Source organism: Oxyura jamaicensis, chromosome 6 (genome assembly GCF_011077185.1).
Source record: "Oxyura jamaicensis isolate SHBP4307 breed ruddy duck chromosome 6, BPBGC_Ojam_1.0, whole genome shotgun sequence".
NCBI lineage: Eukaryota > Metazoa > Chordata > Aves > Anseriformes > Anatidae > Oxyura > Oxyura jamaicensis.
In genome coordinates, this window is record NC_048898.1 from 1,523,650 (window position 1) to 1,542,645 (window position 18,996).

Sequence of the window (18,996 nt, forward strand, 5' to 3'; positions counted from 1 at the left end):
TGTCTCTGTTTAAATATCAAACAAGTAGAACAGTTAATTTTCTGAAGCTGGTAGAAGAAATCACAGACACAGTTCCCATGGTCAAATCCAGAAGGTAATGATTTAAAGGAAAAAATGACTTTTCCGAAGGAGCAGACTGGAGAAAAGAAAGCCTTAAAAATACCAACAAAACCAACGCAGAGTAGACTTTCAAATAAGACTGAGTAGTAAATGCAGAACAAGTGCAGCACAGGGTTGTGATGTACTTAGCACGAAGGAACAAAATGGAGTGAGGCTGCAGATGAAAGAGTAACTGGGAAGATGGGCTGGGTCCTACGCTGTTTCTAATGCACATGCTACATGCAGAGGGATGCCAGGCACTCTTTGTGGGTCTACTGCAATGACTCATGCATATTAAAGTTCCTTAAGATCAATGAGTGCAAAAATTTGTGCATTAAAAAATTCCAAACATCAGGTTTCCAAGATATCAAGCATAAGAGATGAACTATTACAGTTCAATTCTCTCCTCTGAAGTATTAGCCAATACTTGAAATCGAAGACAACAACCCCAGTAGCACTCTGCTGAAACTAGTGCTCTAATCTTAGGATGAACCTTTAGGAATATTTAAGACTTCAGTACGAGTCCATAACTACTTGAAGAAGCACTTTCAGACATCTTGATACATCCTTTAAGAGGATTGCACTCAGAGGTCAGAACAAGAGAGCAAGTAGAAAATGATGGGTTTCGGCTATTTCTTCATTGCTCAAGTGCCTTACCAGCAAGTTACTTCTGTCTTCGGCAGTGCTATGCTCGTGTGAATGTGTAGCAACTTTCACAGGCATTTTCCTCATCAAGTGAGTTTCTTAACTCCTTTTCAACGGATTGCAGGGGAACCTGTTGTTCTCAGAACTGGAGAGGTTCACTTGTACCCTCCTCACAGGAAAGACATTTGGTGAAAGCAGCACTGAAGCATTTACCTGACACTTGAAAGGCCAGTTACCTTGAAAGCATGACAGGCGGAGATCTTTATGAGCACTTAGGGACAAGGTTAGTAGGCCACATCAGGTGGAAGCGAGTTATCACTGCAGTGATGCTGGGCTTTGTTAACAAAAAGACTTCTTGACAATATATCCTAAAGATATCTAGAAAGATGTGCAGAATTCATATGTAACATCCACAGTGCCCAAAGCATAGCATATGCCAGGACTTGACTTGTACAGGTGTGCAGCAGAAGGAAGAAAGCAGGGTAAAAGGACCACCACATTAGAACTCAGTCAAACCAAGTAAAATGCAAAATCAATCTCATTTCAGTAAGTAGCTTGTTCTCTCATTCTGTATGCACAGTTCAGACCTCCTAGTGTTTAAAAAAAGATGTATCTGAGCATATAAAGAACTACATTTAGATCTAAAGCAAGGGAAAATCCATATGAGAAATATCTGCAAGTCCTAATTTCCTGTGAAACTATTTAAAGTTTTCTGCAGTAAAGGCTACAATATAAATAGCACTGGTAAAAAAAAGAGACTTAAAATTTAAAAAGAAATCCTTCTGAAGACCATGGTCCAAAAACGAGGAAAAAAAAAAGAGTAGCCTTTCCAATGAACAATCAACCGAAAAAAAAAACACAGATTGCTATAATGCATGTTTCTAAATTATTTCTTCCAGGTCACAACAATCACTGAAACATTAAAAATACCACACATTAATAAACACAATTTTTATTAAGTTAACTTTCTAGTGAGCTTTGCAAGTTACTCAAAGAACATTAAACGAACAGGCTAAATGTTGCACTTGGACATAACTGTCAATAGCTGAACTTATGAATAACCTAAGTCAGTTTCCACATGTAGAAGTACTCGGTGCTTTTGCTCTACAAATGTTTACAAAGCTCCTTAACAAAGTAAGCCACAGGCCGGCTCTCTAGCAGCAATTCATTTGGAGAAAAAGTGTCCAATATGTCAAAATCACATAAAAACGTGGTGTTATTTGTAATCATGGCAAAGCTTAATGTTAACAGTTTCCTATGACCTTAAGCATTGGCCGGCTCTGCAGGGTATGGCAGCCATTCTTTTGTACCCTCTGAAGAAAGCCCTGAAAATAACAGACATACCAATCCATCAAACCTGCCTTTTTTTTCCCCTTCCACAACAGACCTATAGTATACAGAAGCCTGTTTGTTTTTTAAAGACAAGTAAAACTATTCAATATGCCAATAATTGAAATCTATACTTTCACAGCAAGAAGTCCCCATAGCTGCAGTTTAATGCAGCAAACATGAAAATGATGCAGTTACACAAAGTACTGATTCTCAACTCCCATGTTAGACACAGGGTACGGAAAATGCTACAGTGTTAAGTCTCTGTTTGTGAAGAACAGGGCAGGTGGAGAACCGGAATTGCAAACCACTGCCTTAGGCTTTCCATCATTAAATCACATAAGCTAAGCAATTCAAAACAGATGCCGAACAGAAGAAAACAGCAGGAGAAAAATAAACAGCAGAATACAAGATATCCCCCAACGAAGTATCTATCTCTGAACTCTTGCTACAACTGCACCCCTCTCTGACCAGAAAAGAGCAATGTCAACTAAAAAAAAACCAACCAACCAACAAAAAAGCCACAAGGGAAAGAGAACATGCAAGCTCACAGGCACCAAATTAAAGTTGAATGCAGTAAGACCCTTTAAGTTGCTCTGTGACAGGAGACTTTTGGAAGGAACCTGCTCTAATTGCCTTTCTGTAGCATCTGTTACACAACTGCCTCTGCACCTGTGAATGAAATAAATGCATTGCAGCATAGTTATGAGCACAGGCAAGTCTCTCTCTTTTGCTTGCTGTGTTGCTCCATTGGCCAAATCAGAAACTTCTGAATCTAATCTGAACAAATAACAACAAATAATGCAGCCATTTGGAATAACTTCTACATTGCAGTTAAACATAAATAGGTAGAACAACGATTTCAAACATCCCACTAACCACAATATTTATTAGGTTTCCACACTCCCAGTCAATCTTTCTCTGGTCATAGCAAAGCGACCGATCACGAGTGATAGCAAGAGTAGCAGACACCAACCAACTAGGATGGAATAGAGGATGCCCGGGCGATCAGAAGGAGGCTGGATGTTTCGGTCTTGATCTATGGCTTGTATGGGTGGAGTGACACTGATAGGGTTCACATGTGCCTGAAATGAAAAATCAGACAGATTTCAAACAAATTAGAAAGCCAGTAGGCAGGTATTTCAGTTTAATACAAAAACATCCCACTGTAAAGGATATTTGCTGAAATAATAGGAGAAAAAGTACTCATGTATTTAAGAGAATACTTACAGCACATGTCCCATTGAAATCAAAAGTATGTAGATAATGTATATATTTCTACAGTGATCTGTGCTTTTGATACATTTTATATTACAATGGTGTCTTCAAAAAAAGGCTCTAAGCTCATAAATGTTCAAGCAAATGCTTGACTATGCTACTATAAATAGTCCCTTGAATCAGACATTTGAGACATCATCACAGCAGTGAAATACAGCAAATGCTTAAAAGAAAAGAAATAAAAATAAATCCTATTTGAGAATCATTAGGAACAATACAAGAATTTATACTACAAAATAAATTCAAGCCAAAGTACCAGACATTTCAGGGATAGGCACGTTTGAAAAGTTTGGACAGACACTACAGTCATTCATACTGCAATAATGCACACCAGGATGGAGCAGTGGAGTGCTCTTGCATGCTGAACACGGAAACAGAAAGCAAGAAAAACAGGCTTTCTTATCCCATTCAAAGCCTTTCGTCTTGTTTATTATTTGTATTCCTGTTTCGTGACCCACCAAATTAAGAGCATTCCTGTATCTACTTGCAGCACGAAGCCTTCACTGTAGCTCTGAATGTTTTCTGAAGCTTCCCTGTGCCAACATACTCTCCAGGGGTAACACCAGTGCTGACATTCCCAGCGCAAAAAGAACAGTTTCAGTAACCTTGGCTGTTAACTAGAAAAGTACCTACTCCATTAATAAATATGTCCCAGTCTTTCCCCTCCTCTTCTTGTAGCTTTTAATTGCAAGGCCAAGCTGTTCAATAACCTCTATGAAAAGCCAGTCACCTTTTTCTCCACATATGACTAAACCTGGCAGCTTTTGCTTTGGAGAGTTCTAACGCTCCACGTTCTGCAAGAGGAAACTTGGAATTTAGCATAAGAATAGGAACGAGACAAGTCCACGCTTGGTCAAGTTTTGGCACAGCCTGTAGAAACCCCTCTGCTAAGATCTAGAAGAAATCTGCAAGAGTGTTAGCAATGCCTTCAATAAATCCATAGGGAAAAGATGAGACATTAGGAGGAAAACAAGGCAAGATGGATGCAAGGGAACCTGTGAGAGGAGAGTTAATACCTCCTGCTGCTGATTTTGGATACGGAGCCACGTGGCTCTCTGCAACAACACACAAGCTACTCTGCCCAGGGTCTGCCCCCGCAAAAAGTCCCTTCCCGAGGGCTCCTCTGAGCTCAGCACCCATGTCCCACAGCCCTGCATCCTGCCACAGCTCTGAGCTCAGGGTGCAGAGCATCTGCCTGCCAACACGGGGCTGCTGCATCCTCGCTTCTGGCTTAGGGCTTCTTCCACAGCTCCCAACGAGCAGAAAAGGTCCTTTGCTTCCACTTTTGACTCGTTAAAAAATGAAACTCTTAAAAGTGTAATGAGGAAGATGGGCTCAGAATAGGCATAAAGAGAGGAGAAGATATATTTGACATACGCTTGAATTTTTAAAATGCTTTAGGACTGCACAGAAGTTACATGCTGAGAGACAAGATTATGCATAAGTGTCCAAGACAAAAAGATGCTATTTTTGAAGCTATGTATCAGTTGAAGCACTCACAGGCAAATCTAGATTATGGCTAAAAATATGCCCACAACAAAATAAATCATTTGGTAAGACCAGCTAAATTTTTAAGTCACAATTACAATATTGCAGGTCAAGCTGAAATGACTCAGTCTACGCTAGTGAAGCAGCGATGGATCTAACCTTGTCAATAAAGAGCCGTCAGCTGTCCCTGGCTGCTGAAAGTACACTAAAATAATACTTTGTGGATGTATAATTCAGATAGCAAGGACATGCACTCGCTTTACTTCCCAATTCAAGGAGAAGCTCAAAAGCAGCATTTAGAAAAAACACATTTGAAATTAAAGAGATTTTACTTGAACAATATATAACAGCCCATACTGCCACCATTACACTAACTCCCCCAAACCAAAGCCATCAATTGAACAGAATGTGTTGTATAGGAAAACAAAGAATGAAAGATGAAATCCACTGCATTTTTATTCCATGCACCATGCAAGTTGGTTTTCTAAGTACAGTACACGCTCTGAAGCGGGCTGCTCATAAGCAAGAAGATACCTCGCAACACAATCAGTCACAACCAGCTGAAATGCCTAGGGAAAATTTAAAGCAGCTTTCAATTAAATAAAATTATGTGCCTTGAAGCAAATCTAAAGGTACTTTCCTATTCCTTTAATAATCTGTGGATAATGCAAGTGTCTTTTTCACTTGAATTAGAGCTATGAAAACATAACTGCACCGATGATGCTCCCATTAAGTACACTAACGAACTTGTAAAAGCATATTTACGATCTTTCCAGAAGTTGTACATAAACTTGTTATGAAAAATAATTAAAGATTTGTAGTCAAAATATGCTTTGATCAACAGAGATGATAACCGTTGTTATTATCTAGGGATATTTCTTTCTTTCATGAGCACTTTGGGATTGAAAAGGCTTTAGCAGGTGCTCACAACATCACCCTTGTGCTGCCGATGTGGCTGGAGGCAGCAGACACAGTGACAACACCCACCGTCACCAGCACGACACTCCGAGAAATGACCAGGCTTTGTGTGGCCCTTGGAGAGAACAACCACGGTCGCATCTCCGCAAAGGTGGCTCTGGACTTGTGCAGAGGGGGTAGAGCCTCCTCGCAGCTCCGCCGACTGGGCACGACCCAGTTCAGGTATTGCAGAACGAGGTCTGTGCAGCCACCACTGCTTCTTAGATCCAACTTCCTTGCAAAGCACACGCACACAAAAGCACTGTCATAAGCAGCCTCGACAGAGCGCTCCATAAAATGGTGGAAACTCATTAAAAAGAGGGGAAAAAAGACTGCTGAAGAAGTAAAACGTTTGCAGGGGGCCATGACTGCTTAAGGACACTCAGTCGGAGGCAAACAAAAAGCTCGTGTGGCTTTTATCAAGACAAGCTTGAGAAAGGGCAAGGGGAGTCAGCATGACTAAGCAGCGAAGCAGGGGAAACTGCTCAGAATAACCAGGCGTCCTTCAAAACCAGTCACATGCTTGTGAAGAACATAAAAGGGTTCATAAGCTCTTGCAGGAATAGGTGCTTTAAAAAAAATAAAAAATAAAAAATAAAAAATAAAAAATAAAAAATAAAAAGAGAGAGAGAGAGAGATCTGTCAGTTCTAAGGTAAAATATGCAGTCATTTATTTACGCTTTCCCCAGTGGGGAAGAGATGTCTTGGTTGCTGCGTTCCGTATTAACACACTTCCTGGCGTTCAATACAAAAATAAAAATAAAAAAATAGAAATGATATCACAAGCAATAAAATTAAAAATTCCTTCCTCAAAGAGAGCTGCAACAGGAAGCCTGGAAGAGTCTGCAGCACCAACAGGTGAACAAGGCAAAAAATAAAGGAGGAAGGGAGAGCTCAGAGAAAATAAGGGAGTAGCTGAAAATCCAGTTGGGTTTTTCGATGCCTTGCAGGACTCGCCGAAAACCAGAATACTCACAGACACTGAGGACTGAACAATCAAAGTGAAGAGTAGCACGTGGCCAAGAACAGAAGGCTTTGTCCAAGAAGGCAAGAGTGGAGCGTATGAATCCGCAGTGCTGTGCAGCCTCCGGCTCGGAGCTGGTCCGTGCCCAAGGAGCAGCAAATGCAGCACTGACTCCACAAGGTCCAGAGTGACCCAGGGGAATACCACCACGAAGCCAGATGCTGGTGCCATGAAGTTTCAGATGATGAAATGATACCAGCCTGAGTAAACATGTAAAGAAATATAACACACAGGGGAAAGGTCAGCTTGTTTCGTTTTTGCTGTGTGTTTCCCAAAAGGAACTCGAGCCTCTCAAAGTTGGGGCAGTTCCCCTAAGGGACCGCTCGTGGTACTTGGGTAAGAGAGAGCACCTGCAGACTGCCAGCAAACTTTGACATGCTCCCTTGCAAAATACTTAAGGAAATTTGGCCTCAACAGAGAATGAGCAAAGGTAGTCAGACTTTCTTTGAAATCCGCAAGTCAAAACACAGCATTCCTATACAGGGGAATCTTCTCAGCTTTGTCTGGAGGCTGCTGAGTGCCAGCGACCATCCTTTTCAGTGCAATCAGGTAAGATGTGATTGCCTGCAGGCTATGAGGACAGAGCACTGGGAATCTTTCCCTCAGCTCTTTTCAACAAAAAGATCCCTCGTAAGTTATTATGAATGAACAGTGGATACCGCAGTGTTTATTCACAAATGTCATCAAACTGTGCCCATCACTAAATGGTACACACTTCCAGAAGCAGCAGCAGCTACTCTTGTCACAGGGAGGAGGACTGGAAAATGACTTGACATTACTATTACAAATTCAAAAGGATTCTAGCCCTAGAAAGGGCACAGAAAGCGTTCATTCAAATACTTTTTTTTTTTTTTTTTTTTTTTTTCCAGCTATACTAAACGCCAAGACAAAGCTTGTATTAATTTCCTAAGCTCTTTTTGTGTCTTGCTCTTTGACCTGCGTGGTTAGCCACAATTTGGCTGCAAATTGTTTCTGTTCATCAGAGAAACCAATAACAGGGCCAGGTCTGCTTGAACCAATCCCGTTTATTCAGAAGTAAAGCTAAAGCCACATTTCACTAGAGAGTAAAGAAAGAGAACTTGCAGTTCTCCTGCATACATCTGTGAAAACACTTAACCACGCAAAGTCTTGCCCCTTTCATCAGTGACCAGACTGCCACCACCTCTGAGACACTCCTTTCCTTCGCTGCCTGCCGCTCAGTTTCGGTGTGCACACCTTCGTAACGCTGTGAAATTCTTTCAGATGATCTATTTCAGACAGTGACACATGGCTAGATCACAGAGGTCGAAGAGAGATTACATGTTAATGAGTATCACAATTAAAAAAAAAAAAAAAATAGATGGCAAAGGTTCCCTGTTTTTCTTACCCAAAAACTTCATGAAACAATCTATAGAAAGAGATCTTTAAACCAGCAAGTTATTGATTAGTCCCAAAGCTTGCCAAGTAAGCCATAAACCTCCACTTGCAGTCTTCCAACAGGGTTTTAGCCTCTTGATAAAGATAATGAGGAAAAGGAACAAACCATTCATTGGTTTATTTCTAAATAAAATTATAATTATATTTTAAAATAAATAAAAGGACTGCAGCAGTGTTCAATAATCTATGCTGTAGCCAGCAGGCTGCCCACAGGACAGCATTTTTGCTGAGAATAATTAAACCCAAGCAAGAGATCAGCAACTTCAGAGTATGCATGGACCTTTCTAACACAAAAGCCTTCCACCTTCTCTTGTTCACCTGGAGCTCATCTTCCTGATTTTTAAAGGTGTGCGGTCAGAAATACTCAGCTGTAGTTAATGCAGTAGTAACTCTTTCAACCTCATACCAGTGAGAGCTGAACTCACTCTGCACACCTGTAGTTTTACTCAGCTGCCTCCCCAGGACATGGTGACTCCATGCAGTATTAAACAACAGCATTTATGTGCCTTAAAACCCCTCAGATCAGTAACTCAGTTTTGCCTGTATCTAGCACTGTTCTCTCACAATATTGTCTGTTACTAAATAATTACCCAGTGGAGTCATGACGTACCAGAACCTAACTGCAAGCCTGCACAACAATTCAGGGTTTCCAGTTAGCTACCCGTGCTGTACCACATACAGGGATACACTGAATTCAGAGAGTCAGACTTGTTCAAGGCACTGTTAGTACCAAGGACTATGTACTAACTGGTACTTGCTATGAGTCACAAGTTCAGAGAGTTTCACAGACAGGTCTGAGGACAGCTCTGTGTTAAAACCCAGACTTGCTCTCTTTTCCACAGCCTAGCTGAGATACAAAGCTAAACTTGCCAACTGCGTATGGTCATGGAGGACTTCTTCCTCTAGGGTAGATGAGACAGAAAGGGAAGAAAATGGAAATGACATTTCTAGAGTTTGAATTCCATAAGATTTACTGTACACATATATATACGTATATATTTACCTTTATATTCACCTTATTGCAACTAAAATGATTATGGTTTCCTATGGTTCTAGGAAACCAAAAAAATATACAATTAAAAAAAATGGATATTGCTGGTTTTGAGCAAGTAATATATTAATAAGTGCCTTTACCAACCCTCACTGAGGGCAGGTGAAGACAGCAGACAGTGAGCCAGCCCAGGGGTGCATGCCCTGTGGTGCTGCTGGGAGCAGCACTGAGAGCGATGCAGGCAGGAGGGAACGTCACCAACTGCTGGACAGGGACAAACCCGCATGAAAAGGAAGAGTTCCCAACACAAATCCACTTACAGAAGGAGCAAAAGCTACATCTTTAAATATTAATATACTTTCAACTACAAGGAGGTACTTCCTACACACTAATTCACACAGGAGACTACGTTATCCAGAAGTTATCAAAGACTGCTTAAAAAGAAGAAGAAATATACGGAACGCATGCATTGCTCCAGGTTGACCCAAAGAAGATAAATCAGTCCCTTGAGCAACAACCTACCAGAGCAGGAGTGCTTACTTGTATTAGTATTTCAGTCTGCCACTTTGCCGTGACATTTCTTAGGCACACACATTTAGCTGACCTTTGCCTAATATATACATTACTAAGCTGTGAAAACTTGTCCTAAATCTCAGTCTTACCAAATAAATTGACATTCTTGTAAAATAATTTCTGAATTTCTGAAGTTGCAGTAGGCCCTGTGTTACCAGTTTGATTGTCCTACAAGCTCTAACTCATATATACATAGACAATCTCTTCCGCAGAGGTATCCAGGATGTTTATAAAAAAGACAAATGCTACGCAGTTAAGCATCTTCTGTAAGGAGTTCAATACATTGCCTAATACTGAAGAATATGAAATGCTTCCCTGTGCATTTTTCCCTAGGCAGAACATATATATTCAATTGTGAGAAGAGCATGCCTTATTTATTCAGATTTGGCAGATGATTATCATTAATATTTGGGGAGAGGGTAAAAAAGACACTGATTTTAATAGAAGCAACTATGTGTTTTGATATGTGTCAGTTCAAATGACAGCACTGCAACAGGAATTGCTCTGCAACGGCAGAGATGATGTGACTGAACTGGTGACAGATCAACTCACCTGTTTCCATACATTTCCAAACACGTGTTGCACTGGCTCGCTGACCAGTGGCACGCACTGACCCCTGCAGGGAGCACCCGTATCCCTACGGACTGGCAGCAGCAAGCACAGCTCACCTGTACAAACCAAGGCTGGGGCCTCGCTGGCTCAAGAACGCCACTCCTTCCCCAAGCTGCGGCATGGATTCGAACAATCCTCAACATTTCTACACAAGGACACGGGGAACTGAATTCAAACTGGTACACACAGACTATTTCTCATTTTGACAATTTTTAGTCTCTACTGTTTAGGACAAAGCTAAGGAAGAGAGACAAAATGCTTTCCAATACGTGAATTGTATCAACATACAGATGTAGCATTTTCCCCCCATGTTTCTGCATCACTATTTCTCTGAAGTGCTGAGAACCTCATAGTGTTTCATAACAGTAAGTTTCACTAACAACCTGAAATATTCCAAAAGGGAACACCAGGGTACATTTAACCATCATTTTTTTATTAGGTTTCTGTCACCGTGTGGAGCAATATAGATGCAGACAATCAGAACAGGGTGGTCAGTGTTAGGGCAATTAGTTAACCCTGGTAAAGCTCAGGGCCTTCAACACACGTGATATACATAGCCAGGCTGATCAATTCAGAGATCAAGCAAGAACTCTCAGCCCTGTGCAGGTGAGGCTGAGAAGCTTTTTTGCTGGATAAAAAAAAAATACATATATTAGTAAGGCAATATGCATCACCCTGTGCTGAAATCCCTAACCCCTTCAAAGGTACCCCTATAATATTAAAGTTTCTGATGAACTGATGAATTATTATGGTTAAACTGGTTCTCTGTGTGCTTTCTTGAAGAACATGCAAGGCTGGAATACAAGCTGTAAATCAGAAATCAGCAAAGTGATTCCCATGCTATGCGGAAATGCATACACTATTGCCAACACACAGTACTAAAACAGCAGGAAGAATGGCAAAACCATTCCAACTTCATTTCTTGCTGCTGCTTCAGATGCTTTGCCAGTACAATGAGGGCTCTGACAAAAAGCTTATGCACACAAATCCGTCAGGAAGTAGTTTCATGTCGTTAAAACACAGAAAATACTTTATGGAGATATCCAACCACAAGTAAATAAATATATATTTAAAAAAAAGAAAAGAAAAGAAAAGAAAAGAAAAGAAAAGAAAAGAAAAGAAAAAAGATCCAGAAAAATAATATTCAGCTGAGATACTACCAAAGATCTGTCATTAGTCAGATTGATTATGTCATGTCACATCTTGTATTTGCAAGGTCTCACCATTCACCCTCTCTTCTTGCCTTCCTATGTACAGATACTGAGCTGACACGAGGCAAATACATACATAAATACAGAGCGAATGGGATTTCCTGAGCCCCTCTGGCAGTACACAACACCAAACACCTGTTTTTTGTTTTTAGTTTTGGGTTTTCTTTGGGAAATATCACTCTTAAGAGTGAGAACTTATAAAAAATAATAATCACCTAAGATCTCAAGAGAAAGCCAGTACAAAAAAGAGAAGCAACCCTGCCCAAAACAAATATAAGTTTAAAACACACTGTGAAGCTGAAGCACAGGATGGACAGCAAATCCCCAGCAGAAAATTGTTGTGATCCAACTGTCACAGGAGCTAACGTGTTTATACTCAGTTCTGTGCCTGGAAAACCATTCCCCAGGAAAGAGGAAACCTCCACAAGTGGACCTCCTCCAAAACCTAAGTTCCTCAACCCTAGCATTTGCAGCCACTTCACCTAACCATACTTCTTGCTCACAACACCGTGCACCTGAAGGCTTATGCTCTGCTAGTACTTCTTACCACCAGATGATGTTGCAGAGTCCAGCCAGACTGTATGAAACATCCATGCTCAGTATGAAAACCAGATTTGAGTAGCATTTAGCAGCGTTCCCGGTAATTCTTGCTTTGCTTTGAAGTGCTTGTGCAAAAGAGTGCTTATCAGTTCCACAGATACACAGGTACTGTGCTAAAACAGTCTACCAAGGGGAATCCAATGATTAATCATGTATATTAAAATTAGTATTATAAAATCATCATTAAGAGGCATCCAGTTCAAACACATTTGCTAGCAGAAATTAATAATAACAGGGGTTGATCTGCAAATTTAATGGTTTGAAATAAATCTAAATTTTCTATTTAAGAGGTTTACCTTAATTTCTAAAAACCCTCAACAAGCAACAGCAGGTGGTAAGTTATGGAGTTGACACATCTGAACTCACCTCTCGTGTCTTCCCTGGAGGTACAAAAAGTGCTTTATTATCTGACAAGAAAAACTAAGACAGGCGATTGGCTATTAACAAGCAAACCACTTTCGCAGTTCAGCACCATAATTGTTAAATAGCTTTTAGTGCCTTATTTGGCTGTTCCCATAATGCATGGTAGTTGTGCTTAGCTTGCTGTTGTGTCCAATGTTTAAGCAGTTTACTGAAATGAAAACTGTAGAGTGCAAATATCCTGACAGATTGTGTTGTTAACAAAGTACGCTGTCAAAAAAAAAAAAATACAATTCCTTTCATTTATTTGTAAAAACAAGCCACCTTAGAGGGGGAAAATATTTTGAAAGAACAGCAAGATAGTATAATCAATCAGAACAAAAAAGAAAATAGAGACCATTTTTATCAATGATGTCTTCCAGGAACAGCAGGTCCAAAAAAAATTGAATTTCATCAGGATCTGATCACACTGCTTACTAAATTGCTTTTTCTGTATCTGACATGCTTTATAAGAAACGTCTCCAACAGAGAACCTATGCTGGAGACTAAACGAAATGCATTATGCAATGGGCCTCCTACCTCAGCATCCACATATAATCTCCCGTGCAATTCAGGCAAAAGCAGAAATTGAATTTGGAGGTTCCACTTGTTACAATGTGATGATTGTGATTAGAGCACAACAAGCAATTCCTTTGTGATATTTCACTTTTTTTCCATGCAAACTACGAAGCCTATTTCCTTGAGCATCTTTCAAATTTCTGATGGTAGGTTCATTATCATCATTATTTCCGTACAAGATTCAGAACAAGGCAAAAGAACAGATGCATAAAACCAACTTATAAAACCCAAGAAAAACACACCTACTTCTGTTCAACAAAGATTCACAAACACACAAAAAAAAATCAGTGTAACACTTCAAAATAATGACCTAAAGATTATTGAAAACTTCTAAAATTCATGACAATAAAAAAATCTATTAAATATTAACACCATTTTGTTTTCTTTTAAACACATTTATCTCAAATGGGGGAAAAGGATAGCTTTCACCTGTGTCAACAGTTGCTACTTTCAGCTGAGTTTACAAACACTTGATCTTACTTGCTACTATTAAGGCAAGCCTGATGCTTCTATATGCCTTCAGAAAAAATTATTAATTTTACTAGAAAAGGAATAACGAGATACCATCAATGGTATGGTTCTATAAGTACTTACAGAATCTGGTTTGGCAAACACCTTTCAGCCTGGAAAAAGTGACAATACACTAAACATCTACAAAACTGTTACAGACAGCAAAAATATGATCAAATACTTCCCAGCCATATCCTGGAAATACAATACAGCTCAGAGGAAGCAGTCTGGGAGTTTTCTGGATAGCGTGGAACATAGCTTCCTGGTTAGTGAGCCTACCAGGGGAGGTGCCCTGCTAGACCTTCTGTTTACAAACAGAGAAGGACTGGTGGGAGATGTGGTGATCGGGAGCTGTCTTGGGCAGAGTGACCACAAAATCATAGAGTTCTCTATTCTTGGCGAAGTCAGGAAGGGGACCAGTAAAACCGCTGTCTTGGACTTCCGGAGGGCTGACTTTGAGCTGATCAGGACACTGGTTGCCAGAGTCCCTTGGGAGGCAGTCCTGAAGGGCAGAGGAATCCACGAAGGCTGGGCACTGTTCAAGAAGGAAATCTTAAAGGCTCAGGAGCAGACTGTCCCCATGTGCCCAAAGATGAGCCAGCGTGGAAAAAGACCAGCCTGGCTGAACAGAGAGTTGTGGCTAGAGCCTAGGAAAGAAAAAGAGGGTTTATGACCTTTGGAAAAGAGGGCTGGCCGCTCAGAAGGATTATAAGGATGTTGTAAGGATGTGTAGGGACAAAATTAGAAAGGCCAAAGCTCATCTGGAGCTCAGTCTGGCTACTGCTGTTAAAGATAACAGAAAATGTTTTTATAAATACATTAACACAAAAAGGAATACTAAGGAGAATCTCCATCCTTTACTGGATATGGGGGCAAACTTAGTGACCAGAGATGAGGAAAAGGCTGAGGTGCTTAATGCCTTCTTTGCCTCAGTCTTTACCTGCAAGACCAGTTGTTCTCTGGATACCCAGTACCCTGAGCTGACAGAAGGGGATGGGGAGCCGGATGTGGCCCTCATAATCCACGAGGAAATGGTTGGCGACCTGCTACAGCACTTGGATGTACGCAAGTTGATGGGGCCGGATGGGATCCACCCGATGGTACTGAGAGAACTGGTGGAAGAACTGGCCAAGCCGCTTTCCATTTATTTATCAGCAGTCCTGGCTATCAGGGGAGGTCCCGGTTGACTAGCAGCTAGCAAACGTGACACCCATCTACAAGAAGGACTAGAAGACACACCTGGGAAACTGTTAGTTTGACCTCAATGCCAGGGAAGCTCATGGAGCAGATTATCTTGGGTGTCATCACGTGGCACTTGCAGGGCAAGCAGGCGATCAGGCCCAGTCAGCATGGGTTTATGAAGGGCAGGTCCTGCTTGATGAACCTGATCTCCTTCTATGACAAGGTGACACACTTAGTGGATGAGGGAAAGGCTGTGGATGTGGTCTACCTTGACTTGAGTAAGGCTTTTGACACCGTTCCCCACAGCGTTCTCCTCAAGAAATTGGCTGCTCTTGGCTTGGACTGGCATACGCTTTGTTGGGTCAGAAACTGGCTGGGTAGCCGGGCCCAAAGAGTCGTGGTGAATGGAGTTACATCCAGTTGGAGGCCGGTCACTGGTGGTGTCCCCCAGGGCTCAGTACTGGGGCCAGTTCTCTTTAATAGCTTTGTCGATGATCTGGACAAAAGGGTCGAGTACGCCCTCAGCAAGTTTGCAGACGACTCCAAGTTAGGTGCGTGTGTCGATCTGCTCGAGGGGAGGAAGGCTCTGCAGGAGGGTCTGGATAGGCTGCACCGATGGGCCGAGGCCAACTGTATGAGGTTCAACAAGGCCAAGTGCCGGGTCCTGCACCTGGGGCACAACAACCCCAAGCAGCGCTACAGGCTGAAAGATGAGGGGTTGGAAAGCTGCCTGGCAGAGAAGGTCCTGGGAGTAGTGGTTGATAGTCGGCTGAGTATGAGCCAGCAGCATGCTCAGGTGGCCAAAAGGCCAACAGTATCCTGGCTTGCATAAGAAACAGTGTGGCCAGCAAGTCCAGGGAAGTGATTGTTCCCCTGTACTTGGCTCTGGTGAGGGCACACCTCGAGCACTGTGTTCAGTTTTGGGCCCCTCGCTACAAGAAGGACATCAAGGTGCTCGAGCAAGTCCAGAGAAGGGCAACGAGGCTGGTGAGGGGTCTGGAGAACAAGGCTTATGAGGAGCGGCTGAGGGAGCTGGGCTTGTTCAGCCTGGAGAAGAGGAGGCTCAGGGGTGACCTTATTGCACTCTACAGGTACCTGAAGGGAGGCTGTAGAGAGGTGGGGGTTGGTCTGTTCTCCCACGTGCCTGGTGACAGGACGAGGGGGAATGGGCTGAAGTTGCGCCAGGGGAGGTTTAGGTTGGATATTAGGAAGAACTTCTTTCCTGAAAGGGTTGTTAGTCACTGGAATGGGCTGCCCAGGGAAGTGGTGGAGTCACCATCCCTGGAGGTCTTTAAAAGACGTTTAGATGTAGAGCTTAGGGATATGGTTTAGTGGAGGACTGTTAGTGTTAGGTCAGAGGTTGGACCAGGTGATCTTGGAGGTCTCTTCCAACCTAGATGATTCTGTGATTCTGGGTGATGCTACAATGCAGCGCAGCGTAGGCAGGGGGCAGCCCCATCTTTGTCGTTACTGGTAGGACTGCGTGTGCTTCTGCTCTGTGCTGCTAAGACTTGTGGAGAAAAACTGGCCGAAATCCTAGCAGTATAGCCTCAAGAACACGAGGAAACTCCTTGTGAGTTGGAAAACCCTTTTCTAAAACAAGATAACATGGTGAGTCTGCACTCAGCTCTGCTTCGACACTTGGCAGCACAGAGTGCTCACGTTTAAAGGCAGCTCTTGTGGCTGGGCAGCCAGGAGCTTGCTTTGTAAACAAGTCCTCTCTTCATTCTGGAAAAGTATTGCGATTTGAGGAAAGAAATGTTCAAATCTAAGAGTAAAATTCCACTGCAACAGACGTGAGGATGAACTTTATCTCATTTGGAAAAATAGAAGGGCAATACAAACGCCTGTTCACAAACCCAGATCTATCTCCAAGGAGTCTCCCAGAGTAGCCTCAGAAGGCCCATGATAACCCGAAAATCAGGTAAAGGAGCTCGAGGTGAGTTATGCATGGCACATAGCTACTGACAAGATGGTGACAGAGCAGCCAAAAGACTTGGTAAGGGGCAGCAGCACTTGGAGAGCCTCCTGCAGCCTCCAAGCTGGCCTCCGTACCCAGGAGGGAGCGCCTCTGCTCCCATCTCCAGTTCACTCAGGATGTGTGCCTGCACCCCTCTGCAGAACCTTAATTGATGCATTACTGCTTGATTAATTGAGCACCTAATATAACCTGCACCCCCCTGTATTGTGACAATGAACTGACGAGGAGTATTTTTCACAACCCTTAATGAACAACTAGTTTGCAGTTTAATAGGGTAGGCTAGCTATGGAAATTATAATTATCTCCATAAGAAGAGATGTTATGACACAGATGAGAATTTTTCTGAAGTGAAGTTCACTGATAAGGCATCACTGTAAATGTATTTTGTCTAAATGTCAGCATTTAAAACCTTCAAATTTTTCTAAATGACATTTAAGGATCAAATAAATTAATACAAACGCTTCCTCTTTGACAATAACTCCACTTCATGCCGTAACAAACACTGTTTTATGAAACAGAAGACAGAAGTGCATATTGTGAAAGTGGCTTCTTTGTCATGGCACATATCCAATTCAGCAATTAATTCACACAAGCAATTGATTGTATGTTCAAGATACAGGCCTGAGCTCAGACTGAGACAGAGACGATGCTTTCTGAGGCGCTCTTTCCTTTCCTGAAGCACGAGTTTTTGAGGAGAGAAAGGCTCAGTTACTTCATCTCTGAAATCCCTTCATGGTTTCACAAAGAGCAAGACCATTCCAAGTGCCAGGTTGTGGCAATATCCAGCAGAAGTGAGAAATCACCCCCCCTCCCCTTTTTTTTTTTTTTTTTTTTTTTTTTTTTTACTGTCCTCACATTATTTTTGGAAGCTGCAAGAAAATGAACTACCTTATACTAAAGTAGTATTTTAAGGCCGTTAGTTTTTTTTCTAACAAGCTTTATAATGAAAACTGAAGAATGAAAAAAAGAATGAAAAAAAGAATACAAAAGGATTAAGCAAGATCTGTTAACTAAGACTAGGATGTTTAGCAATTTTGCTAATTCATGAATCCCACAGATCTGTGGCATTGGTTCTGCCCTTACAAAGAGGAGAGAATTTATGCTAGTAAACCTGTTCTACTGTGCACATCAAAACCACCCAGGAGACCTGGAGATTTCTTTTCCACATTTATGTATTTGGCTTACTTGGCTGATCAGCCAGACCAAAGCTTGAATCAAAGCACATCACCTTCATTAAAAGTCATTTCCTTTCAGAAATTACAGCTCCAGTTATTACTTCCAAGCAGAAGTCAAAAGCTTCATAGTTTCTGACAAATCTGTAAGAATTCAATACTCTCCCAACAGCGTTCCCGGTAAGTTACTAAATAAAATGACAAACATTGGGCAATTAATCTCCATAGCTAAAAGAAGAAAATTATGAATATGATCAAATCAGGCATTTTTACCATTTTATTCCCCTTTTGTCGCAATTATTAAAGGAACCAGATTTGAGATCAAGTCTATGAAAATTCACTTTACACCTTGATATATTCCTAGAAAATGTGCCTGTCTTCCCCATCAGCCAAATATCCTGTCTAGACTAGGTCTCTGGTACATCACCATCAGCCCAGGAATCCCATAGCCACTGTGCATCACAGGTCTCTTGATAACACAAATCCTGGAAAGAAATGTGTTTATCTCACCCCATACGAATATTCAAAGACTATTTGCAAGCCTTTTTCTTTCTTTCTATTTCACTTTTGAGTATATATTGTCCAAAACTATTCAGTTTTCAGTCAAACTTGATCCTTTTTCCCTTGAAACCTCCACTTCTGATTTTTTTGAAGAAAGACTAATATTAGTGAAAAGCAAAGCATGTAAGAGCATGCTCAACCAATTCTCTTTTCACGTTATAAAAACACACAACCGCATGTCTTCCTGTTCTAGCTTTCAAAGAAAATCACTATCCTCACCCACCCCCTTACCCTTCGTTTTCCAGTATGCACCAAACATATGAGACAGAATCTCCACCACAACAGCCCCACATTTAAAGCAGGTTTCCTGTACTCCGAGTGAACTGTGCCATATCACTTTGGTCCTACCCAAAGGCATCAGCCCTACTTTTGAAACAGCGTGACTGAAG

At 41.6% G+C, this 18,996-nt stretch overlaps 1 protein-coding gene across 12 annotated transcripts in view; it reads right to left on the reverse strand.

Annotated features, from left to right (window-relative positions):
- PCDH15 (protocadherin related 15) overlaps nucleotides 1-18,996 on the reverse strand; it is a 721,430-nt gene that overhangs the window by 210,195 nt on the left and 492,239 nt on the right. For all 12 annotated transcript variants that reach the window (XM_035329710.1, XM_035329721.1, XM_035329709.1 and 9 more), the window contains one exon: nucleotides 3,050-3,158. In XM_035329710.1, coding sequence (XP_035185601.1) covers nucleotides 3,050-3,158 — 109 coding nt within the window. The remainder of the gene's footprint in view (nucleotides 1-3,049; nucleotides 3,159-18,996) is intronic.